At 34.9% G+C, this 26,900-nt stretch overlaps 2 protein-coding genes across 13 annotated transcripts in view; one reads left to right on the top strand and one right to left on the bottom strand.

Annotated features, from left to right (window-relative positions):
* Nucleotides 1-2,882, top strand: part of LOC580822 (spectrin alpha chain, non-erythrocytic 1) — a 77,690-nt gene extending 74,808 nt beyond the window's left edge. For all 11 annotated transcript variants that reach the window (XM_030997729.1, XM_030997730.1, XM_030997728.1 and 8 more), the window contains one exon: nucleotides 280-2,882. In XM_030997729.1, the coding sequence (XP_030853589.1) occupies nucleotides 280-405 (126 nt within the window). In that variant the 3' untranslated portion in view covers nucleotides 406-2,882. The remainder of the gene's footprint in view (nucleotides 1-279) is intronic.
* A 2,002-nt stretch (nucleotides 2,883-4,884) lies between these two features.
* On the bottom strand, nucleotides 4,885-25,692 carry LOC752197 (NMDA receptor synaptonuclear signaling and neuronal migration factor). 2 transcript variants are annotated; one of them, XM_011680804.2, is made up of 15 exons: nucleotides 24,944-25,692; nucleotides 24,063-24,133; nucleotides 18,529-18,712; nucleotides 16,584-16,652; nucleotides 15,312-15,457; nucleotides 14,795-14,827; nucleotides 13,197-13,295; nucleotides 11,597-11,721; nucleotides 10,897-10,974; nucleotides 10,307-10,340; nucleotides 9,544-9,614; nucleotides 8,756-8,841; nucleotides 7,757-7,859; nucleotides 7,108-7,183; nucleotides 4,885-5,755 (listed from the first exon to the last, which is right to left on the bottom strand). In XM_011680804.2, the coding sequence occupies exons 1-15, from the start codon at nucleotides 24,997-24,999 to the stop codon at nucleotides 5,652-5,654; spliced, it is 1,335 nt and encodes a 444-aa protein (XP_011679106.1). In that variant the 5' UTR covers nucleotides 25,000-25,692; the 3' UTR covers nucleotides 4,885-5,651. The 2 variants fall into 2 exon arrangements, with proteins under 2 accessions (XP_011679106.1, XP_003726842.1); XM_003726794.3 differs by lacking the exon at nucleotides 14,795-14,827 and having other exon boundaries at nucleotides 24,944-25,689.
* Nucleotides 25,693-26,900: the final 1,208 nt, after the last annotated feature.

The following is a 26,900-nucleotide window of genomic DNA, read 5'->3' as shown; positions in this document are numbered from 1 at the left end:
ACAAGAGACTTTGTTAATCCTAAAGTCATGTTACATTGGAGTTATTCTATACTACTTTGTTTTATCATTCAGATAGAATGGACAATTAGTCGAAGTAGTTACAACTCTTATTTAAAGTTTTTGTTCTCATCCTGATGGACGTAACTTGGATGCAGGGTCAGTTAACTTTGAGATCACTTCTGCTACTATTATCAGCAGTTATTCTTACGATGAATGAATGAAGTAGATTGATGAATTCAGCCATTAATTGTTTTCTTGCTTCTTTTCTTCATCCTGCAGAATCTCCAAACCGACTTGGCAGAGTATTGTATCCTGCGTATGGAACCGTACCGCGACGCCAAGGGACGAGAGGTACCCCATGCCCTCGATTACGGCAAATTCACCAACAACATGTTCCAGAATTAGAAAGATCCACCTTCCAGAGCTTAGCCTACTGCTTCATGGAAGATAGGCTAGGATCGTGGTGTGGGGGGAGATATAATCTGGCAATATGACTTCATTTCTTCTTTTAGTTTTAAATCCATGAATGTTTAATGATAATAAACTCTTTACAAAGCATGCAACTATCGAGCGCTAAGCTATAAAACAAACCAAGTTATTAAAGGAGTTTTAGAAGTCTGCAATACTAGTTTCAATATTCTCATGTTTTTAATATCTTGGAAAACCAATATTGAATGGTGGCTGTATACAAGCTTTCATCATATGAAATCATAGGAAATAACATTTAAAAAACACAATAATAGAGTCTCTTAAAGAGTACTCTTGTCTGGCACATTTCCACTCTTGGCGCTCAATTACTATTACCCTGGCTTTAACACGGCTGCCATTACAGCGCTCTCGCACTTTAAGGAATTAAATCCTGCCAGGTACCCATTTACCTCACCATACTTCAACTGTTCTGTTCTATTGCGAAGTAGAATAAGCTCTACTGCAAGAACAAGCACATTGAAAGGTGAAGATTGCTAAAGTTCATCAACACCTATGATGAAGTTTAAGATTGGCAGCACTTCTAAACTCCTTCTATCTTTCTATCGTCTTCTTGCTTGATATCGTGATTGAGTGTATTAGCTTTTTCTTTAGATATTCCACCTTTTCACCATAGAACACTGGCATGTCACTAGGTAGTTACCATTACTTCAACTATTCAGTATCATAACGTGATGTGATAGTGTCATTTGCTGGATATGCAGTGTACTGTAGTTAAGTATATCGTGTGTCAGTGAATTACTACAAAAAACAAATAAAATGTTTACTAGTCAGTGAATTAATATACAGGGAATAAAATGTTTACTAGTTTTAATTGCAGTGTGTATTTAGGTATAGGGGTAATGTACTTGATGCTGTTACTGATACGCAAGTTATTCAGAACTTATCGTGAAGTTGACTTTATCGTAGGAAAAGACAACAGTATACTCTATTTAAAGTTAAATCTAGATATACTTAATGATGTTCTAGTGTAAGAGTCTGATGATGATGATGTATAACGTTGATGACTTTGTAATAAGTATCATGTCTACTCTGACATCACTGATTAAGGAATTCTACAAGTATGCAATCGTAACATTTGACGTTTGTTAGGTTTCTACTCTCTTTGTGTCAAACTATTTGATGTGCTCATGTCATTTCTCACATTTTAAGACCAATAGTAGGTACTTGCTGTGACTAGTTCACTTTAAAAAAAAAGGATATGTAAGGTTTGTTGATCTGCATGTATATTGCTTAGATGACTTTAATATTGCACTTTAAGATAATTCTTATTGCATTCAGCATTATCCACTCACTATGCAGAAAGGAATATTTTCTTCTAATCATTTTTTTTCAATTTCATTCCTCAAAGAGTGATTTAATTGGAAATGATGTATTCCAAATAGTACTTTGTAATCTCTATCTCTTTAATTTTATATTCTCATCTTATGAAAGCTATGATGACATAATATATATTCTATCATATATGTTTATAATCTTTTATTAATGTAATCTAATGCACCATGCATAGTGAACTCTTGAGCGTGCCCTAAAATAAAAGCAAAATTGATGAATCTTTATTCTGAAATGAGTGTTTAAACTGCTTGTCATTGCATTGTAAATATGCAATTCTATGTGTGTAGCATAAAATATAGAAAAAGACTCATTTAGAATGTGGTGTTCATGACTACTACTAGTCTTGATAGTCTTGATAGTGTGGTATTCACAGTGTTCTTTGTAAATTAAAGTAACATGAAAGTAATTCTTAAAGACAGACCACCTGTTGTTGCTCAATGATAAAGGTCACATTCTACATTTGTAAATAGTCATAATTTTTCCACAAGATTTAATCAACCTTGAAACAGACCAATGTACTTTTCATTACATTAATTTATGAACGGCTTCTAAGTACTTCTCCATTTATTTCACTCAGTGATCTACGACTCCCTATTATGTATTCAGTATGGTATTCATCTTATGATATAATTGGTAATATTATTCATATGTAAATGTATTCATATGTCAATGTATTCAATAATACCATTGGATGGTATATGTACATGTTTATTCATGTATTCCAGTAGACTAGCTAGTGAGTAATACTAATCTTAATCTATATATAACAGCACCTGCATTTAAAAATTCATCAAATCTTAAATGTTCTGATATAAATTAAATCATCTTTACCTTTAAATATGCTATGTATTAAGAAAGTGAATTATTAATGTAATATTAAGGTCAAAAATTGAAATAACAAATGAAATATAGCCAATGTGTGTATTGAAACTACTGTCATACTAACTAGTTTGCTTTCTGAAGTACATATAAAACTTTCTCACTTTCTTGTCTGTGTAGTTGCCAGTGTTGAAAAGGTGGAATATTCTGTCAATAAAAAGCCCTGCTTTGAGTATAGCGAATATTGGACTCATGATTTTATTCATTCAGTGTATTGCAGTATGATTGCGAGTAGAGGATAAAAGAAGTATGGTAGTTGAGTGTTTTTTGAGAATAGTGGCTTTTAATTTCTTCCAGAAATGAGCAGCAAAATCCCGTTTTTATTGATTACGAAATGAAACTCCGCTCTTGATCACTTACATAGCCTGCTTTTTATCATTTCCAAATGAATTGCCTATGGCATAAGTTGATTTTTGGGGAACTCACATTAAAGTAATGTCTGTGACTCGTGATGATGATGATAATGATCTTTATTTTGTTCACCCTATCTTGTCACTTCTGTTGTTCTTTTTTTTGCATGTTTTTTTCTTCTTCTTTTTCTCTCCTATTTCTTTTCTCTTTTCATCTCTCATCTGTTTATCTTGTCTGTATTCTCGTTATTTGAAGTGTATGATGACAAGATAACAAAACAACTCAAAAACTAGCATCGGGAGAATTTATATCACATATCCAATAATTTATTATACAAAATATTTATCATTCAGCCGACATCATTTTTCAGCGGATAAATACACATACATTGTATTTACATAAACGCACAAAGCAAATAAAACTAAGCACACAGTTGCAAATGGCAAAAATAGTTCGGTATGTACTCAGTCAGGCATTTCTGCTGCAAACTACAGCTGTTGTTGATATAAATATGAAAACAAAACATATGTCGAGTAACAGATCAAATTTTCTCCAGATAAACGATTGAATCAATTTAAAAGAAGATTTCTTTTTCACGTTATATGGCATCACCCCAGATGAACATTTTAAGACCCCCTGAACCAGCTAGGAAACCGCGTATTGAACAATAAAATTGCCCCCAAACCACCACTGACCCACTCTAGATAATTACTACTCCCCGGACGATTGTAGACGAATTAAATTTAATTTCATGAGTGGAAAACTTACTCTTTTAACTTGTTTTCGCCATTTTAAGCAGACATTAGGGACTTTTAGATTTGCACGTCGACATAGTGGACTGCTACGTGTGACGTCCTTTTAAGGCCGTAAAAGATGTCACACGTAGCAGTCCACTATGTCGACGTGCAAATCTAAAAGTTCCTAATAACACACCACAACGCAACACCTTGCCCAAACAACCACTATATAAGAAACCCTTGATTTGTTACGAGACCCTTTCTTACTAATGATATCAAACATTTACACTTGCTAGAAGGTTATTCAAAAGGCTGTAAAATCATCTAAAACAAGCGCCTGCATGGATGAGTATATGTCACTCATTTCCTATCTATTCTTATATGATTTACATTAAACAGGATTGCAACTCCTTTCGAAAAATAAACCGAAGGTAATCTCAATAGGATTTCTATGTGATATACAATAGGGTATTTAAATCGCCCTTGAGTTGATTTTCAAAGTAGATGCGATCTTGACTGTTATTGAAATAATCTAATATCATTCAAATAACTTTGCGTTCTTATTCTTGGAGTTGAAGGCAAATTCATTTCATGCTTGTGTTCCACTTGTTATTTACTGTGGCCCCTAGTTAAGATTGGTCCAAAACAACTCGAGTTAAGTTTGATATCAAAATAATGTGACCCTGTAAAACAAATAGGTCTAATTGTCTAACTTGCGATGGACAAATTGCATGAATCCTTTTAGTTTCATCTTGTTTGTTCATATTTTATCTTATGATATTAATACTTCAGGGCTGGAGAGCGCCATATCTGAATTGAATGAAAACATGCCTTCATTTTTATCACTGAATTTTCACCAATCCCAACTCAACCAGAGGTCACGGTGGTAAGCAATTGTGATGATTTGTTGACTCTTGTTTTCAATATTTGATTGATATATGATGAGACCCAAAAGACCTCTTGGTGCGCCTGAAAATTAGAACAAAAATACTGAGATGGCTTCGAAAAAATGGAACCTACTCAAGGAGGAAACAGTTATGTCTACCGCCAGTGCAGTCTTCAAGCAGAAGTTTCAAATGTGAAACACCTAGCATCTCTCATCTAAAGCAGCGAATGGAACTGCTACTTGTTAAGAGCTCGATAAATTCAAGGTGAAGCTTGATGAAAATGCAGAAAAGATCACTGCTTGCTCTAATTGCATTGATGATGTGTGCATGGTGGTGGAGCTGAAAAGGCTGAAGAGGGAGAAAGAAGAGATAGAAAATATAGACGACCTGGTAAACAGGAGCAGACGAAACAACTTAGTGTTCCATGGAGTTCCAAAGGGCCCGGGTGAGAAGTGTCAGGAGACAGTCGAGCAACTACTGGGTTTTTCTGGTTATCATCAGATGGATCCCTCGTAGAGAGATGTCATCGAACACCATCCGGCTCTGCCTCGACAGGATCTTCGAAGGATAAGCCCAGGATCACACACGTGGCCTTTACATCATAAGTAGCAAAGGAGAAAGTGAGGAAGGCCTGCATCTCAAAGGATATTCCGTTCATACTTTATCTTATGATACAGTTAAACCTGCTTTAGTGACCACCTGTCTACAAAGACCACCTGTCTACAACTTACAAGGACCATATTTTGTGTCTCCCTTAAAAATGGTTTCTCATTGACACATGCACTAAAGGAACCTGTCTACATAGACCACTTGTTGCGTTTCCCTTGGATGGTCGTTGTAGACAGGTTTGACTGTATTAATATACTTCAGGGCTATAGTTGGATATGAATGCTCCCAACCTCTTGCGATAAGTTATTGCAAATACAACGCGGACGTGAATCCGTTGTCATAGTAGTGATGTTAGATGATGCCCTCATCATTTCATGCTCGGAGGAAGTATGAGTTCAGATTTAGAGTACTTAGATGACTTCCAGAGATGGTACTTGGCGGGACTGAAATAAGTGCTGACCATCTGAGCACCTAGAGAAAGAGACAAAATTAAAATTTTATTGAAAGGAGGTGAATTAAATACTCTATATATCAAGTTCATTTATTCAAAACCACACAAGACATGATATAATGTTTTACATTAAAAAAGAGACTGATAAGAGTACATTAATCAACATAAATCACCATGATTACATCATAAATTACCTGTTTCGCCACCTTCAACAGATCCCTCAAAACTTATCTTTTCCCACAGTGATCTACTTCCTCCTGTGAGACTGTACATTTTTTATCCTCTTTTCATATATTTGTATTTGTAAGCACTATGGTAGGCCTACTTATTTTTTTAGCGCTCCTAAATATTCTAGTCGATGTTATTATTATTATATCTTTTATCATAGTTTTCTATACCACATGGCACCAAGCACTTAGCTCGATAGAATACTCTTAAAACTAATCACAAGATACAATAAACAGCAAATATCCCTCAAGTAATATTTCAAAGTATGTTATTTTGGTGAGGGCCTGTTATTGTTATCTGTGCTCTATAATTATCAATTTTCATCATGTATGATATATTTTTTTTAAATCATGGGGAGTGTTTCATAAAGCTGTTCGTAAAGTTACGCATGAATTAACGAACGACTTATATATGAAAAGCCAAATGGGATGCTCAATCATTTTTAACTGCAACAACTAAAGTTGAACTGTGCAGATGTAGATTAACATTCTTATTATAACAAACATTTTCAATGCAAAGTATAATTTTTGTCATAATTTAATTGAGGTTATTGGAAATATCAGGAAAAGCTTTGGGCATCCTATCTAGACACTTCATATCCAAGGCGTTCGTAAAGTCATGCGTAACTTTACGCACAGCTTTATGAAATACCCCCCTGTATAGAGTACAGAAGCTGTGACGTCATAAATATCTATTTTTAGAATTTCTCAATTTTTTCTTCATTTTCCGAAAGAGCATAAATAATAATGTCCAAATTTCGAAAACCAATTCAATATGTAAATATTGGCTGAGATATGACCATCTGAATAAATATATGTCCTATGGGAACTCAGTGTTATATGCTCTGGCTCCTAGTGGTTAGGAGCCAGAGCATATAACACTGAGCTCATATGGGGAGTATATTTAATCAGATGGTCATATCTCTGTCAATACTTAACATATTCAATTGATTTTCGACATTTGGACATAATTTTTTATGCTCTTTCGGAAAATGAAGAAAAAATTGAGAAATTCTAAAATTAGATTTTTGATGACGTCACACTTCACCACTCTGATGTTTCTTAGATAGTATGTATATGCCTAATGGCATTTTGTAATGGATGAAATCAGAAATAAATATACATGACATTTATGGGCTTCTTACCTTCTTGGCTAAGTTCTAGAGGTGATTCAAATCGTACGAAGTTGGGTCGCATTAGATCTTCAAGATCATCAAACAACTGCAAGAATAAATAACCATTCAATAAAAAAATTACAATCTGTAGAACTGAATAATATATATGTACTTGCTCTATAAATCCGGAAGACTGGATGAAATCTAGGAAATCCTATTTTGTGTAGGCTGATGTTCGTCAAAAGGCGATCCATGCTTCTCTCTCCCTCTCTCTCTCTCTCTCTCTCTCTCTCTCTCTCTCTCTCTCTCTCTCTCCTTTCTGTTTTACCTCTATCATGTTTGTTTTATTAGACATTTCCTCAAAGAGTCCTCTCCTTTATAACTCATGACATAAAACATAATTTACAAAATAATTTATTATTTATTTGTATTATAAAATTAGTAGACCGTTATTTCATTAGGCCCATATACAGTAAAACATTAAAAGTAGATTAGAAATTTACCCACATTAGTTATCTATGACGAATAATACATTCAACGTAAATGTCACGTTAATGAATCATGACCTGAAAGAAATGAATATCGATATTCTGCGCAATTACAAAAGAGTTAACATTTACAAAGATATAATTGATTATCTAAAAGTATATTTGTTCAAAATTTAGCGGTTGTTTCTTACCTGTAAACCGCTTTCACTTCCGAGTATATTACAGCCCATGATATGAATGACAGTGTCCTCGGGATGAATCCGACTCATCATCTTACCAAGCTCCTTCCAAAACCTAACCAAATAAGATAAGATAAGATAAGATATTTATTCGCCTTTCTTTCAAATGTCACATAGAGCATTACATTAGATCATTACACATTTACAATGCAAAACAAAAACAAATTATGGCAATGAACAGAATGAACAAAAAGGAAGACGAGGAGACCCTGGTAAAAGCAGAGCTTGTAAGTTTAGGGTCCCCTCTGGTTGGTACATAAATAAGCAACAAGATAAACATGATGGAAGTACATATTTGTGACTAGCTAAGAATACATTTGGAAAAAGGTGGTATAAGAAACAAAAAGTGTACACACACACAACAACAACAACAACAAAATCGAGAGACGAGACTAGACAAGACGGGAGAAAAGAGAAAATATGAGAAGACTACAGCACATCGACAATCGATCAAGAAAACAAGACTAATCTAGGAGCTATGCGTCACTAGTTCTGCAGGGAAATATATATTCCTAAATGACTGGGCCCAAAGATAAAGTGTCTAAAATCTAACAGGAATCTAAGTAAGTGCAATCTTTCGACAAACCGATTACTCTTAACAAATATTTTATCACTTATCCATTGTAATAATTTTAATAGCTCCATAAAAATAACAGTATTTGCTGATATTAATCGTTGGAAATCACAAAGATATTTTGAGCTGTTGATTGTAAACATAATACTTTGCATCTGATATATCCTAGGATACGAAATGAATAAACAAGATGACACGAGTAATGCCTCCTCCCCCTCCCACTAAGATATCCCTCGGGTCCTTCATCCCAGCTCATCCTCTCCCCCTCCCCAATACCCATACGTAACCTTTCTCCCCCTCCCATCTCATCCTCCTCCCCTACCCCCTACCCTACCCCTTCCACATCCCAACCCAATCTTTCTCCCTTGTATATATACCTGACTTGGTCTGCCTCGTTTTCTTTCTTCAGCTTAGCTGTCGTTAGAACCTTCTTCTTCAACATGTACAAATAACCTGGCCCACCCTGGCAAAAACAACGAGAGAAGAAAAAAAGATGAAATCAACCAATCCTCAAATATTTCATATAGTTATATATAATATAATGCTATATATTATATGCAATTCTGATAACATCCCAGTGACCCAGCCACACCTTCCGACCTCTGAGCCCAGTTGACCAGAAACCAACAGATTACTGAAAAGTCATTGCCACTCAGAGTAATGGGATTTTTCTCTTCGATCAATTTGTTGGTATTTCGTCGGTCTCGTTTGTGTGACTGGAATACCACTCAAGGTATCACATACAAATATTAATATTGCATCAATTCTTAACTCTAAATAATCTCCAGAACAACATGAATCTAAATACTACTACCCAAGGCCATTCTAAATTGCCAGAATAGCCTATTTTGAGAGGATCGAAAATAACTTGCAGACACGTCGAACTGAAAGCCAGTTTGGGGAACCAAATACCAGCAAAGATTCTCATTTTTTTTAAACCGTCGAAGATGATTATAACGTGCCTTAATTTGTGAATCTGCCAATATCTGGTGTTTGCCGACTATACGAATATTTGAATAGGGAGGTCATCATACGATACCTCTAGCAACGCCGTTGTAAATTTAAAATAGCTTTTGACATAGGTTGAGAATAAATATAGAGCCACATAGGCCTACTAGAATGTATTAACTTAAAATACATCTAAAGACAATTCACATCTACTTACTTGAGCATAGAGACACAGAGACTGGGCCATACATCCAGGTTTATAGGCTTCCAAGTTGACCCGTATCGCATCTAAAATATTAATGGAAGCGATACAGATGATGCACGACTAATTATACTCATCGCGGCATTTACCTGTTACATCGAAAGCATTCTAATCATTTGATCCATTAACAAATCAATTAACAATGATTACCTATCAATCAATTATAAATGAACGACAATAAGTCATCAATTATTTACATAGATTAACACAGCAATATCAAAATAGGTTTCATTTCGTGCACTCTGTACATCGAAGTACATTAAAAATGAGCCTCGATGGTTAAAAATGAGCCTCGACGGTTTCAACATGGCATAAAGAATGCTACTCTTATAATTATATTTGTATGATTAAATAGGTCCCACGAAGCAAAATTTATCAATGTACAACAAACCAGAAAGAGTAATTTTTCTCTCAAACAGTTACGCCTTGCACTGGACACGACACTAATGTCCTTTTCAAGGCATTAATCTACATTTGTCACCCTTAACCCAGGTACAGTAAACATATTCGGTATGAAGAGATGCTTTGTTATTATCACGGTCGCTCGGCTACAGCTGGGATAAGAATGTACTATACTTTGTAAAGCGCATTTATTTGTTTAGTAGCAGCTATGTTATAGGAAAGATTACATTATTAACATTGTTCATTATTCTTCATTTCGATTAAATTTTCATATGATTTAGATAATAATTTACTTTGAATCTGTACGATTACTCACCTATTAACGTATCAAACGTATCGTTGTTGAAGTCCTGAAGTGGGTGGATTCAAACAAAAAAATATTTCATTATGTTGAACAGAAAATATTGTTTGTTTTACTTTAGGATTTTAATTATTTGTATCTTCTCAATTTGTTTTCTTTTGTCTTTTTTAAAAACATGGAGTTAGTCATTGAGTTGACTGAAATGATTTCAATGCATTGCCAAAGGAGGGTCAAGCTTTTGGTCACGGATCTTACTACACAATTTTTAAAATACTTTTTAACAACTGCACAACATTCACTCTCTTCAGAGAAAATTACAAACAATGCTGTATTCCTTTATTGAACAAAAAGAAAACGTTGATACAAATCGGATAGGATAAAAAGAGTTTGAGCTAAATGATTGATGAAATAAGCAAAATATAACAGAACATCAAGCATATATAAATGCCATGTCCTCATCAACTTATGAATCAGGATACAGCATTGTAGCGTTTTCGTAAAACTATAATCATATCATTATTGTTATTTTCTTCTCATTAAGATCATAATGAATGTTGCATTTCGAATAAAATGATACAATGAACAGATAACTGATTTATACTTACGTAACGGATAACAATGATACCCTCTTCCTTTTTCGTTTCTTCTAGTACTTCCGCCTTGGGCACCTTGGATGATATGAGCTGCAATATATTTTTTTAACAAAACAAATTATCAAAATTTAAAAACATTATAGATATTGATATTTTAGGGTTGAATACAATCATGGCTTTATGTTCCTACAGACGAGGGGGGGGGCATAGTGGAATATATACCCTTTTTAAGGTGTCATGGCTTTAACCCATTCTGAAAATGTTATCAAATAATTTGTAAGTGACTTCAAACAGAGACATACAACGTCTTGACCCTATGCTAGAAATGCTACTAAATGTTATATCAATGAGATACATCAAAATCAATTAAAGGTGATAAAGAGAACAATTTCTTCCATTGTGGCATGATGACTTTATTATTTCCGAGTAGGCCTAAATTACTCCACGTACCAAACCATTATTTTATATCAATCCTTCTCTCGTTCGTTTTTGCAATTGTTGTTTTATAAACAGATTTATCCTCGGAATTTTTTGAAAATTCTTACTTGAATAGAATTATCACCATGATCACAATGAGGTTGAGTCGATGGGGAAAAGGAAGAAGAAGAAAAGGAAGAAGAAGAAGAAGAAGAAGAAGAAGAAGAAGATAAGAACAAAAAGAAGAAGAAGAAGAAGATAAGAAGAAAAAGAAGAAAGAAATAAAAGCACCTACCAGTATTCTGGGAGGGACATATTCTTTGCCTCCACATAACGTTATCTCTAACTGTTGTTCTGCATACCATTTCAGCTCTGTAATCTCGTCCTGGAAATTACCAAATTCTTGTTTCGTCTTTTTACCTGGAAACAATTTGATTACCAAAAAAATATATTAAAAATATTGAAATATTTGTTCATAGCCTCAGCTCCCACTCGTACAGACTTCCTATATGGTTCTGTTTTTGACAGAGTCTACTCATTTGTTGTTGCTCCAACAAGAAAGGCTGAACAAGAAAAAAGTTGCATAAAAACGAGACAGACAAAGAGGAATATAAGACATCATATTGTCCCATCCGAAATGTACGACACACGGAATACCTCATACATATTCATGAACCTACGAGAACGCCATCGAACAGCAGAATGCATTCCAAAGGTTACCTTTGTGACTTATGACGTCACGCATATTGATTGAAAACAGTCTGCTGTTAAAATCAATTACACGATACCTTCACGTACAAAGACCATAGAAGCACGCATTGATATGACCCATTTATAATTATATTGTAAGCGGTATTAAAACAGACCCATATTCTAAAATGATTCGATTTCACTATCTAAAAAATTTTAAATGGAAGAAATATGAATAAAACTAATAATTAAAACAGTATAGTCTGCCAAAATCTGCCCTTCTTAGAGAGCGTTCCTTTTCACTTTTCTATTCATATTCGCGCGCAAATATAAAATGGCATTATTCCATCACACGTCCCGATGTATAATGCTCCAATGCATGTATCAAAAGTGACCTAAATTATCAAGCTTATTAGCATGCCAATAGATTTGATGTACGAACAACACAATTACATCAATTATGTATAAGAAAGGAAGAGTTCAGTTTCATAACATAGAGCATCTTTAAAAATAATTCATCATGAGGGGGAAATGGAAACCGAAACTTGGCCTAATATTTTCAAAAGAATTGAAGAAAATAATACGAAACTATTACATAACTATTTAGATAATTTTCTTTTGCAAAGAAACATTTTGATCTCACAGAAAATTGGCTTTCCTAACAAAAATCTACAAGCGATATAAATTATTGACAAAGGTAAATACTGCCTTTATTGGAATATTCTTCGATTTGACACCATTGACCTCGATATCCTTGTAATTAAACTTGAACATTATGATGACAGAGGAATCGCAGGTTTTATTTCATTGTCTGCTTTAATTTGTATTAATAATATATTTTACTTGCATTGTAAAACATGTATATTCCATGTTTGACGGCAAGACATGTTTTAATAAACAATTTCGTTTTGGTTCAAAAGTCATATCTCCTGTCGAATGCACTAGTTGTGGTCAATGGTATCAAATCACAGTCTGCTATCATAATATACCACAAGGTTCAGTTCTGGGTCCTATATTGGTGTTATGTGGGGGAAGGGACCTCCGTGAAGCAAAGGGTACAAGTTTGTCCCATCTCCCTATAGCCAATCATGATACTCATTTTGCAAATAAATCAATTGACGGTTAGCAAACAAACATTCAATACATTAATGAATAAATGATTACAATAATCACACTTTCCAATATTAATAATGTGAGGCACTTACCGATCTCAAATTTGAATTCCTTGTCTTTAGTATCAGTCCCTTGCGTATCACGCCATGCACGTGCTCTCTGTCTTCGATGCTCCTTCCGTTCAGATAGAACTGTGTATGAATACAGATGAGCGAATAACAAGATTATAACAAAATGCCTTTAGCCACGAAATACATTCTGAGGTAGACAATTGAAGAAAAAAATGTTACGGGAGTTCTTTTATCCTACCTCATTCGCGAGTCTATGGGGACGGACCTACTATAAAATAATAATAATAATACTCAGCTTTTAGCGCGAATTACAATTAAGTCGCTAAGCGCTTCCAAACTTCGAGATTATTACCCCGTATTTCAAGGTAGTAATTTCTGCCAGGTACCCATTTACATCACCTGTGTTAAGTGTGGCAAATGTAGATCAATGTCTTGCCAAAGGACATTAAGGCCGCGGCGGGACTCGAACCGCGGACCTTGTGATCGACACTCGACCACGACACCTCTATATCCCCCAAACAACTTTCATTTCAAAGATATCCAGCAACATCATCCCTGCGTTCATGCCCCTCACAATGATGATGGGTATTAATGTTCGCAATTTGGTTTTAAATACATACCAAAACAGTCGCCACATATACTACTTATACACTCCAGCCTCACGTAAGCCCCATACCAAATCAAATATGATCATTGTATTTTAGGCCCGAACAAAAGCAAGCAGCGCAAGTTGATTATGAGAAAGGAACTATTTAATCCTCTGTCTCTTTTCCTCCTTCCAATTGCAGTTTTATTGCATTTGAAATAGCCTGATTTTTGTGCACTACTTTATTTGTAACATTGCAACTACTTTATTTGCCCATTTTTAATTTATTTTCCTATTTATTGTTATCTTCCTTCACCAAATGCATTAAACCCATTCCTTGAATATGAATATGAAATGAATCAATGATGTCAATATAATGCGTTAGATGATTTACTTCATAGATATTTCGCGTTTCCGTCCATTGAAATGTTTCACATTACAGACTCACATCTTACTGCATTTAAAAAAAAAGGGTTTCAGATATTTCCTGAAGGATTGAATATATCTCTATTTTCCCCAGATCTACAACCAGAATATTTCATTTTTTAGATACAGTTTGCCCCGGGTCGTCCAGCCACAATTATCTTTAGTTAAATGCATGATAAACGATACTTTTTCCATCTTTTTTAAAATATATTTTTGTATAATAAACGATACTTGCATATAGCGCTTATCACTTTTCAGTCCATATACGCTTTTGATATAATGAAATATATAACATACGACTATAGTGATAATTAATGTATTACAATATTAATATGATTGTGTAACTATTTCGAACAAATGCGTAATGATTTATGGGATGAATGTTTTAAAGGGTGGAATGAAGACAAAACAAACAACGACCCATGCTTATGTATGCACATATTGCTTAACAAAATTACGGTAGAAAACTTTAATATTCACGAGTTCACAATACTAAAATAGGAATGTATATAATATCTATAAATTTATAATGGAAATGATGATGGTTGTTGCGCTGGATTAATGATTAATATGGACTTATATGACATGAGTACATAATGCCCTTTACCTCTGTGAAATTGCTTCATTTCATCTTGTCGAACTATAATTATGGTAGATAAAAACCACGTATGGGAAGGTAAAAGGAATTACTGGTAAGTCAAAAGATATAAATATTTCACAAATACAGCTGAAAGAAGGACGATCTGGGAGAGAGGGAGAGAGAGAGAGAGAGAAAGGGGGAGAGAGAGAAAGAAAGAGAGAGAGAGAGAAAGAAAGAGAGAGAGAGAGAGAGAGAGAGATGAAGGGACACGGAGAGAGAGGGGTGAGAGGGAAAGGGAAAGAGGGAAAAGGAAGGGAGAGGAAGAGAAATTGAGAAATATGTAACTACAGAGACAGAAACGACTGTGTCAGAGAGAAAGAAAGAGAGAGGGGGAGAGAGGGAGAGAGAAAAAAAATAAGTAATGAGATCAATAAAGAGAACTATAAATCGTGAGCCTTTTGCCCCCTTTCTAGATCAGTAGAAGGACTAAAAAGAAAGAAAGAAATATAGATGAATAAAGGAAATGAAAGATAAGAAAGCTCACTCTTCATTTGTTCTTCTATGGTGAGCTTCTTCACAGTTGTTTTCTCGTAGTCTGGAACGGAAGGGATCACAGGTTGTGGAGATGATCTCAACGCCTCTTGAACGTCGCTTTCGCTCAATATCGAAGAACGATGGCGACGAAATTGCCTGGTGAGCGAGAAATAGACGATTTGATGTTAACGTTTAAGTGTTATAATCATATTAATCATGATGATATTCTTTTCATATTCACATCTCGTTTGCTGAGAAATAGGAATATTCATATATTAAAAGTTTGAAGAAAAAAAAAAAAATCAAATTTGACATCGAACCTACATTGACTCCACGAAACAATGCGTTCCAAAAATACATCTGGAAGTAGTCTCCGGATGATAATGCAACAACACTCACTTACTCTGTCATCATTTTTGCTAGTCACTTTGTTAAACGGAAAAATACTTTATGATCTTGACTCTACAGCTTGATGTCAGACATTTCAAAGTCTTGAAATTAAGTAGAATTTGAAAAGAATATTATGGTTGAAAACAGTGTTCACCTATCCCTTAAAAATAATTTGGAGTAGTGGTAAAGGTAAAACAGGTCATATGTCGTGTTTTGTTTTCTTCAAATTCCATGTGGAGTAGGATCTTCTTAGCAAATAAGACTAAAGTAATCCATGGAACAAGCAATTTTGGCTGCATGTCATGTTTGTGTAGTTACATAATTTTACTCTATTTTGCCTCTTAATGATAATTGTGATGGTTAGAAAATCCAAGTATTCTCGATATTACTATAACTTTGATGGTTTTTAAAAAAACTTCATGAAACATTTTATTACTACAGTTAACAACTAAATTATTTATACCCCTTGTAAAGTTGATATATATATATATATATTTCTTTTTTGGGGGGCGGGGGGTGTTTTTCCTAACTCAAGAACGAAATGTGGACTGGTTGAGTTGGGCCTTTGTTGAATACCGGTACTTTTAGATGTAAGCTTTGATATGTCACATTTTTAAAGAAACATAAACCAATACAAATCACTTTTCACATATTTCAAAAATTACAAAACTTGGTAAGGGTATGAATAATTTATTTGTTAACTGTACGTAAACAGCCTCGAAGAATACCTCGTAGCTAGCTCCGAGACAGTTTTCCTTGATTTATCAAAATGTATTTTTCTGTTACTAGTAATCAACAAAGATCACCAGAAACTAATTAGGCATCTTTATTGTTTTCATCATTTGATTTAATTTTCAATATTTTCAGTAATATTTACTGTTGATTAACTTACCTCTGTATTTTGATGGCCATCTCATTTTGTTTCTGTAATGCTCTCCTATCCTGATATCCTCGAAAGACACTGTAAAGATATATTTCAAAATTGCTCCACTTTGATTGACGAGACATCTTTAAATTAATTAAAGTTAGTCTGAATAATTTCCTCAAAATAGGAAGATGTGGCACGACGGAACAATAAAGCTTATACACAGATATGGAGTATTATCCTGAAGTCTTGTATCTTGAATCTGAATCAGTAATAGCGACTCTTCTGCAATAGCAACATTGGTAGTGATGAAATGACGCAACCGTGTCCCGAACCGTGTGCGCAAGGATGATGATATTCGAAGGGTTATTATCCAATTGCCGATCCCATCGGTGTTCAATTTCAATGGAGTTGATTATAAAAGAGCGCTTTTCATTGAAACAAGAATAAATTTCAGTGTTGCCATTGATTAATTATTGCTTGACTATAGTATTTCCTTCTGGTGTATTTGATAGAGGCTGGAGGTAAACAGTTGGATGCACATCTCTCTCATTATTTCTCTCTAGTTGTAGACTTGTGTAGTCATGCAAAGAGGTGGATTCTAATGTGACAATACAATGAATATCATTAATGTTGATCGTCGTCAAGGCACCTATATCACGATGGATACTCGCTTCTAATTAATCAAATTGGCAGTATATGGTAATTCCATCTACTCCATCAACTGGAACCAATTTTACTAAATCACTTTTTTGTCAATGTGACAACGTATTGCTCTTCAGCTATCAAGTCAGAATATTTGATGCTTTTAGTGTTATATACTACACACAATAATAGATATAATACGTCAGCCTGTCTGAATGAATTTCACTTTTTGAAGCACATGAAGCGAATCCTTTATGACAAACAGATTCAGGCAGATAATACTTTAAAATTGACAATACTATCAAAATACAGTCTGGTATAATATTAATAGCACGTCGTTCAATTTATCCATTTCTCAAAATTGGCTGACAAACTACTATGACGGTATCATAAATTTCAATTTAAACTGATGAAATGTGCATCATATTTGAGTGCAGTTGATCCTTGAATCCACTGCAAACAATGGCTTCTTCAGAGCATCAAATAATTGGAAGGTTTACATTGACTGCATTGGTGAATCGCATTGATTATCATATTCATAATGCTGCTTGAATAAATACAATTATCGAACGATCAAACAATGGGTGATTAATAATGTTGCTCTTGTCATCTTAAGCCCCTTACTATAGATAAGGAAATTCATTGTTGCTTTTCAGAATCATTATTGTGATTTTGCGTGGAAAAGATTATAGATTTTTTTTAATTAGAGACCTTTTTATAAGAATTAAAAGGATGACAGTTGATGATGTTAACAAAGATGATTTAATTGCCAGCGGGGCTTGATTGTTATGCGCGGTAGTTTGCAGAATAATTCATAATCATTTATGGTCGCTATGTTTAGCTTCCATTTTGGGGTCTGTTCTTTGAATTCATTTCTTTCTACTTTGTGTTGTGGTATCTAAACGGTTTTTAAGAGTAACATGAATTCAATATGTATAGTTTGTTTATTCTTAATCATTCAGGCACGGAGTTGTGCTTTGAAAGATGATATAATAGAGCTATGTAGTAGTAGATATCACGCAACATCACAAGACAGTAGAATATCTGTCTTGCAAGATATATTTATTGTGCAGACAGTATAGCTGGCAATGTTTATTTTTTTGTTTTTCATCTGAATACAACTCATGTTATTATTTTGTTTAAATTTGTTTAATTTGTGTATCTCATTATACAAAAGAGCGATGCCTGGATTGCATATGAAATGTTAGCTTTTAGTCATGTCGTTGATATAGTCTTTTTGTATTTCAAAACTCTACTTTTTAATCAAAATAAATAATCAAAAATCTTATTATATCAAATGCCAACGAATAATCAACAAATTAATTACCTTTGAATTTTGGTGACCTTGTCAAAGACTTCGTCATCTTCTGGCTCCGGGTCCTTCGTGGTGACGCCATTTTGAAGTGTTGAGTCAACTTTCTCGTTGTCATTGGCAACGGGTCCTCCATTTTCTTTCTCACGGTCTGGTTGTGTGATGAACGTGTCTGTCTTTGTTTCATTTCCATTCGTTTCTGTAGATAATGAAGACAAGCTTATAATAGCAAAGGTTGATAATCACAAAGTATCTTTCCTTAGTCGTGAATAATTACAAAGTCACTGTTACTACAATCATTCATGTGTTTGAGAAACAACTTCATAACACAATGAATGTTTCAAATTATTTGATTGCTTTGAAATTATTTCTTTGGACTGAAAGAAAGCGAAAAAAGGTTTCGAAGAAAATAAAGTATGGATCTTTAAAACCGGTGTAAGTTGCCTAGCAACAGGAGCGAAGCGGAAACTGAACTCAGAGTGATTTTAGTTCGTTGATGGCGCCATTCCATTCTATGCGGAGCCATTGATTAGGAGAGTTTGGCATAATTTGACGAATATTGCTTTATTGGGCGAGCACATCAGAACAAAAGAATATACGCCATTTTGCGACCAAATTGACTAAACTCTGATTCTATCACTGTAAACTCATCTCAATATCAGGTCATTATCTTGTATCACGTTTTCAGAAGCAGGGGTAAACACTCTTGGTGACAAGTGCACAAGACGGATAAGCAAATAAGTCTGTTAAACGGGTGCCAACACTACAGTAGGTCCATGAATGAACCAAGGTATGAATGAAAAGTATTTCTATGACTTTCAAGAGCTGTATACACAAGGCTCATTTAGAGATACCTGTTCCTCGTTAAGAAGTTGGGTAAATAGCATGGTGTTGTGTGTGTAGGAGGCGAATAGATGTGAATGAGATGATCGACAAATTTAATTTGGTTAGTCTTTTGTATGTAAGAACTCGAGAGTCGTGTCTTCGTTCATCCCAATATAACAATGCGTCATGAAAAGGACTAGATTACTACGTCATGATTACGTCAGCCCTGTCAGTTGTAGGAATATTTTGATTTGAGAATGACCACGGGAATTCCCTGTATATTCATCTACAGTTCCGGAATTGGGACTTCTTGTTATTGTTCATCTAAAAAATGTTGAATGGTCTTTTTACAATAAGATGAATTACTAAAAGAAAACTGCAAATAGCATCAACAGTAAGTTGTGTCAATAAAAATGGGGGAAAAGAAAAAGATAATAATTATTATACATAATGTATTGTCAAGATAGGTAAAGATGAACAAGGGTGGGACTTTAAAAACTAATAAACATGATACAAGTATATATAAAACGACTAATAAAGATAGCTGATGAAACATGAATATTAACATGTTACTATAACTTGTAACCCGCAAACTGTGATTTACACTTTGATGACACTATACATGCATTATGATGCATACCAGGCTGCCGAGTGTTGCATTGTTATATTCTTAAAGTAAAAGTTTAGCTAACGGTATGGAAGGATTAACTCTCATAACGGTAGTGATGGGTTATTAGGTCAATTTCCTATCAATGAACTCAGTAATTACAAGTTCTTATCAGTATACTGTTCTTCGATCGATATTTCCTGGCTATATGATGTATTCAGATTAATCTGTCATTATTAAGTGCAGTGTATATTGATATCGAACTAGATCGAGTCTATATTTAGATTTTTACAATTAATATTATTATAATGAAGCACGCTCGTCGTGATTTTCTGTGTCATAGCTTGTTCTACCCAGCATAGATTTACGGGTATTCTCAAAGTTGTTCATTGATTGAAAGAAAAGTAGTGAACGTTCTCAAACCACGCTTGTTATATGTATACACAAACAGCTCAAAATAAATCAACGAGAAACGGAGTTAACGATGGAAAGTGGACTTGAAAGTGGAATCATGTAGTACCGGCCTAATTATTGTTATTTTGTGTAGGCCTCTTTTTTTTGTGAGCCATACGGAGAATAAATGAAGAAAACGACTATATATCAAAAAATTTGCATATCTCTCTGTCAGCACACATGAACGCTTATCAATTTGCTGGTAAATGTTTGCTAGCATCTTAAGATAGTTTAATGCACAGATCAGCTCCATTCATATTTTGTATTAAATCAGTTTCAGAACACCACACATTATCTGACAATCATGAATCGCTTTATTGTCACGCTAATATGCCGTCAAAAATGTTCTCAATTAGCTATAATTGATTATCAAGTTTATTGTGTAGGCTATCTCGCTTCTTTATTGATTTTGTAATTAGTCTTGGTTATGCTTTGTTTTGTGTTATAGCTTGTGATGAGCGTGTCTGATTAGATGTAATGTTTCCCCGAAATCAACAGTGAGGTCTTTCTTTGAATTTATTCAATTATTTTTCCTCACCATCTTTTGTAAGTCTATGTAACAAAGTGATATTCATGGTGATTAGGAAATATCATTATAACATGAATGGCACATAATTTATTCTCAACGGGTGGTAGCATAAAATATTATGACGATAATTAATCAATATAAATAAATCAACCTGTTTCCAAACTCATTAATTCGTTTCTTCAAATGTTTTAGAAGTTTGGTTTGATTTGATTTTTAATTTTCCGTATAAAACAAATACTAAATGCACATGAACATAAACAAATAATCATTACCAAAAAAAAAACCCTGTTTGGTCGCTCTATTCAGAGCCATTAATATTATTAATATTTTTAAAACTATTATTATTATTAATTTGTCGTCACTTGTACCTGGGAGACAAAAAGCGAACTGAATCACTGTAACCCTCGTGTCTCTCCTCCAGGTATAACTGATTGGGGTGTACACCGGGGTTTCCCCTTCTCTTATACGATATAATGGCTCCGTTCTGTACCTAGAGCTAACTTGACTACGGGGAACGTGTTAATCTACTGTAATATACGATAGAACAATGACTGAAGAGAAGATTTGTCACCGTGGCCATGACAGAACAATACCCTGTCAGGGGCATATCGATCTCTCCAAATCAAACAGTTTTATGTAACAATTACGGTTTTCTATTTACAGCTCGAGCATTGATGTTCAGCGAGAAACACAAAGAGATGGAGTAGAAATCACATTGTGTGGCGGCAGTGGTTTGAATTGACGTAGTTTAAATGTCGATCCAAAGACACTCACACAAAATCAATTAAGAATACAACATAAAATATAATGGCAAGGTTGTGCTTAGAAAGGTAAGAGTAATTTCAAAGGGGTGCAAACATTGCTACTATGCAACTAATCTAAATATTTACATATCCAGGAAATGGAAAAACGTTAATAATCTTGATTTACGAGGCCTCTGTATTTTTCAACTACTACTTTGTGGATTTTATTCTTGTTTTTCTTCTTCAAAACGACAATCAATAATATGACTGATAAATTGAAGCCCTATTGATAAAGATGTTAAAGAAAGGTCCTTTGTTTGTTTGGAATAATCTTTTTAAAATACAAATAGTAAAAGACTACAAGTTATAAGAATCCTAAACGGGTTGGGAGAAACCTGAAATTTATCGAAAATACCCGTTTCGTTGTTTGTTTGTGTTTGTGGTTTGTTTAAATATATATATTTGTTTATTAAAGCTGACTATATAATTCCGTTAAACATTATGTCCTTGGTATCTCCTGCAGCGAGCTTACTCATACTGTGTTGCCGAGGATTCGTTTGTTTAGTCAATGCATGATTTGACATTAATCTCGTCAAGAGAAGGAATTTGAATTCCCTTTTGTGAAAAGATCAGAGAGAGAGAGAGAGAGAGAGAGAGAGAGAGATTAGGGAACTTAAATCGATTCATGGAACAATAAGATCACGATCTGCAGACTGCTGGAAAGCTTCGATTGTTGCTCATCCTTCAACAGAAGCCATAGTATTGCTTAAAGACGGGATATATTAGTACTACGATGCGCGAAGATATTTTGCAACCATTATGAATAACGAGCTTCTTCCATGTAAAGCGGTAGCGGTCTAGAGGGGCACTTCGGTCGGCGGAAAATCAAGTTTCCACCAAAATCTTCAACCCCCCTCCCCATTCTTTCCTTGATTATAAGTTAATGTAAGCGAGAATGCAGAAAATATATGTATATATATATTCTTCGAGAACCGCGGCTAATGTAAAGAAGTTAATCTTATTACTTTTAAGTGTCGAAGACCTCCCACTAGCTCCTCCTATATTTGATTTCATTTCATGTGTTTACAAACAGTAGGCATCCATTTTGATTGAACTGCTGGAAGGGATTTTGGGATGAGTCATTAATTCGCTGAATATTAGGGCGTGGTCATGATTTACCTCCACTGATTCATCTTATATCAATACATAATTAACTTTCTTGGGAGAGTAACAGGACTGCCAGTTATGAATGTGGAGCACATTGGTATATTGGGGAAGGCTCTTGTCTCTCATACGAGAGGTTCCAGGTTCGAGCCGTGCTTGGTACTTACACTATTGGACAGTGTGTTTTGCCCACATTGCAGGGTTTTAATTAAGTGTTTAATTACCCTGGGTAAATAAGACCCATTTATGACGATGATGATGATGATGACGATGACGATGATGATGATGATGGTGATGATGATGATGACGATGATGAGGATGATGATCATTATTATTTTCACCATTCTTAACAAATTAAACACCCAAATGATTACGTCCAACTCTACAATCATGTTGCTCACTGTACCCCATGTTATACAATGGCAAACACACGTCTTCAAAACGAAGTTGATTACACTACTAGTTTTACAATAGTTTTATCTTGAATTGATAATAAATGAAAATATGATAAATAAAAATAGAATTTAGTAATGTAGGCAAGAGTTATTATTTTTTGTTATCATCTCCACCACACCAACACCACCATCACGACCACCATCACCATCATCATCACCACCACCATCACGACCACCACCATCATCACCACCACCACCACCACCACCATCACCATCATCATCACCACCATCACCATCATCACCACCACCACCACCACCACCATCATCATCACCATCACCACCATCACCATCATCATCACCACCACCACCATCATCATCATCACCACCAACACCTCCAACACCATCATCATCACCATCACCACCATCACCATCATCATCACCACCACCGCCGCCACCATCATCACCACCACCACCACCACCACAATCATCACCATCACCTCCATCATCATCACCATCATCATCACCACCACCGCCACCATCATCATCATCACCACTACCACCATCCCCACCACCACCACCACCATCATTATCACCACCACCACCACCATCATCATCATCAAAAAATTGTCATCATTACTGATAATTTCATTCATTTTTAAAAACTTTTTCTTATTATTTTTAATTGTTGAAAAATATTGTTTTATATGTGAAGTTAATGACAAGTTTTACGAATTTTTACGAAAATAAGAAATTACTAAAGTATGAATTCCTCATAGATCCGTTTGTCACTTATGTAGAACATTGGATATCAAATATATCAAGTTCATTCATACCTGTCTCTGTCTCTTGTAACTCTCTCCTTTCTTGAGCTTGTTTACCCGCGCTGCTAAAAGCTGCTGCAGCCCTAAAAATAGAAAGCAGAGAAAATTATATGAAGATAATAGCATCACTAATTTGATCATTCACTGTAACTTTTTTTTTAAGTACATCAAAATGACCCCTGCATACTTTCTGAGACATTGATTAATTAGAATGAACCCACGATATGAAAATAAAAACGCATATAGTTACAAGTTTGGCAAACATGGCTATTTTTCGCGTCATCATACTCCCTGATTTTGAGCCATAATCCATGTTGATATTGACATCATTATAACGTTGTATACACGTTCATACAATATTGCCTTCCATTTACAAGATTGCACATCGGAACGAAGTGTATTTGTGATATCCATCGGGGAAAGGAGATTAAATGAAAGATTAAGAAAAGCAAAAATAAACAATAGTACTCATGATGGTGATGATATCAATAACAATATATGTAATACTACTGTTACTTCTACTACTACTACTACGACTACAACTTTGACTACTACTACTAATATTTTATTGATAATAATAAAATTAATGATGATACTAATAATGATAATAATAATTATAATAATGAAAATACTACTACGAATAATGATGGTATTAAGAAGAAGAAGAAGAAGAAAAGAAGAACTAGTAGTAGGACATGTAATAGTTGTAGTAGCAGCAGTAGAAGAAGAACAAGGATGAGGAGGGGGAGGACGATTATATAGTTTTACTATCATTTTCTAACTAAACAATGAGTGACGCATTAAAAAAAGTATTATGAATCCAAACAATCATCTGAAATATGAAACTCAAATGAAAGGAAATTTGAGTCCACGATATATATAATAAAACTTACCTCAACTTCTTCTGCACTGTGCTCTCCGGTTTTTTCTTAGAAGCACCGGACCCCATAATCACAAAGTTCGATGAATATCACTGTCAATCAATAGAACTGAATTAAATTTATAGTCTAGATGGAAACAACTGTAAATTATATAGCTAGAAACCAATCTTGATAGGTCGCTAAGTTTTCATCTTGCCGAAGCCCAAATGGTTATCCCAATGTTTCCTCCGTAAAGGTTGCGGATATTTTGGCTGTAAACAAATGGTGAGTGACGATCATATCCTATGATTCACGATCAATTCAAAGGCATTTACAATAGAACATGAATGTCAGGTACATGTGACGTCACTTTACGACGAAAAACCACATGATCATGTAAGTGACGTCTTCAACTAGCCAATGTTATTGACCGAATCTTGCCGAAGTTTATATCCGATACGTGGTGATGTTTCTCCTACTGTCTCAAGACTGTACTAAATTCTCCACTCTCCTAATATTCTTCTGAAACAGTTCCTTACAGATAGATCGAAGCGGCCCTGTAATAATAGTCCCATATAGGCTCCTGTACACATGGGGCATTAGGCTTGTCGTGTAACGATTCGCTTGATACTCGTTGTTAAGGCGATTGTATACATCAATGAATAGACCTGATAGTAGGTCTCACAAAAGCTGATGGTCCTAACCCAACCTGTCCGCCACAGGTCAATGATTCCCCAATCAGAGAGCCTCAGAAGCTGAAAGGGGTGTTCGATTGTTGTCCCTTATTTTCGGCTATATTGGGCGCCTATTGCATGTACTGTATGCCGGGAGTTAGTCTACCCTTTTTGGAGTGGTTGAGAAAGAGTGACCCCAGGCTCTAAATTGATTGATAAATAGTATCACAATTAAACTCCTCGTAAACATTGTCATAGCGGAAACCTCATGGATGAGACTTAAAATCTTATCCTTGAATTGGGCGATTCTGCAAGGGAGTATCGTGGCAGATCTTAATCTGCTATGCAAGACATTTCTTCCTAACAAATAATTTGCTCACATCTTTTTTATAAACGTATTATTGGCACGTGATCCTTACATTACGACACAAACACACATAATATCTCACATGGACACTTCTGCAGGAATCTTCAAGGTTGCAGAAAGCAGATTACACCGAAGAAGAAGAAGAAGAAGAAGAAGAAGAAGAAGAAGAAGAAGAAGAAGAAGAAGAAGAAGAAAAAGAAGAAAAAGAAAAAGGAGAAAGGGAAGAACAAAAAAGGGACAAGAAGAAGGAGAAGAAGAAGGAAAAAGGAAGAACAAGTAAAAAGAAAAGGGAGAAGAAGAAGAAGAAGAAGAAAAAGAAGAACTTCATTGGCTGAAATTTATAAATTTTAGAATGATTATACAAGTTGATCACACAAAATATACTCAATACTCTGTGAGATTCTTTAGATATCTAAGACCGTATTTTATTTAATTCCATGGACCTACTATGTTTAAATCAATAATCTTGAAGCATTGGCCAAACAGTAATCCATGCCATAAAGGGCGTTAGCGTAGCGTGGGCCCAAGATCTGAGGGGGCTCTGGTCTCAAGCATGGAGGAGAAGGGGTGGGGGGGGGGGGGGGGGGGGTGGGGGGGGGGCTGGGGACAGGGGAAAATGTGAAACTTATCCAAGCCATTTTAATAGGGGAGGTTGTGTAGCCCTATCATCTCTATTCATGTTCATTTTACTTTCTCACTTACACTTGTTCTCATCCCCTTTTTCTCCTTTTCTCTCTTGACCTTTTTTTCTTCTTTGGGTCATCCTACCTCATTGTGCAAAAGTAGAACAAAAGTCATAATACCAAGTTAAAATTCATGTGTAAATCCTACAGGGGCCCGACATGAGAGTGAGGACTGACCAATGCCTGACTTACAATAGTGCCAAAATCTCTCTTATGTTCTTTTTATCTTGATGGTCTATCTGATACCATTTAGGGAAGATGAATTA

This window comes from Strongylocentrotus purpuratus, unplaced genomic scaffold, assembly GCF_000002235.5.
Source record: "Strongylocentrotus purpuratus isolate Spur 01 unplaced genomic scaffold, Spur_5.0 spur5_scaffold_4, whole genome shotgun sequence".
In the NCBI taxonomy this organism is placed as follows: Eukaryota; Metazoa; Echinodermata; class Echinoidea; order Camarodonta; family Strongylocentrotidae; genus Strongylocentrotus; species Strongylocentrotus purpuratus.
This window is presented reverse-complemented; position numbering and strand designations above follow the sequence as displayed.

Bases quoted from the DNA above. Each gene is read 5' to 3' on its own strand.
- LOC752197 (XM_011680804.2), bottom strand. From the start codon at position 24,999: ATGGGGTCCGGTGCTTCTAAGAAAAAACCGGAGAGCACAGTGCAGAAG. The intron at 13,296-14,794 runs GTAAAGGGCATT...ATTCATACACAG, and splicing joins AATGAAGCAATTTCACAGAG to TTCTATCTGAACGGAAGGAG. The intron at 11,722-13,196 runs GTAAGTGCCTCA...AATTGTTTCCAG, and splicing joins GGAATTCAAATTTGAGATCG to GTAAAAAGACGAAACAAGAA.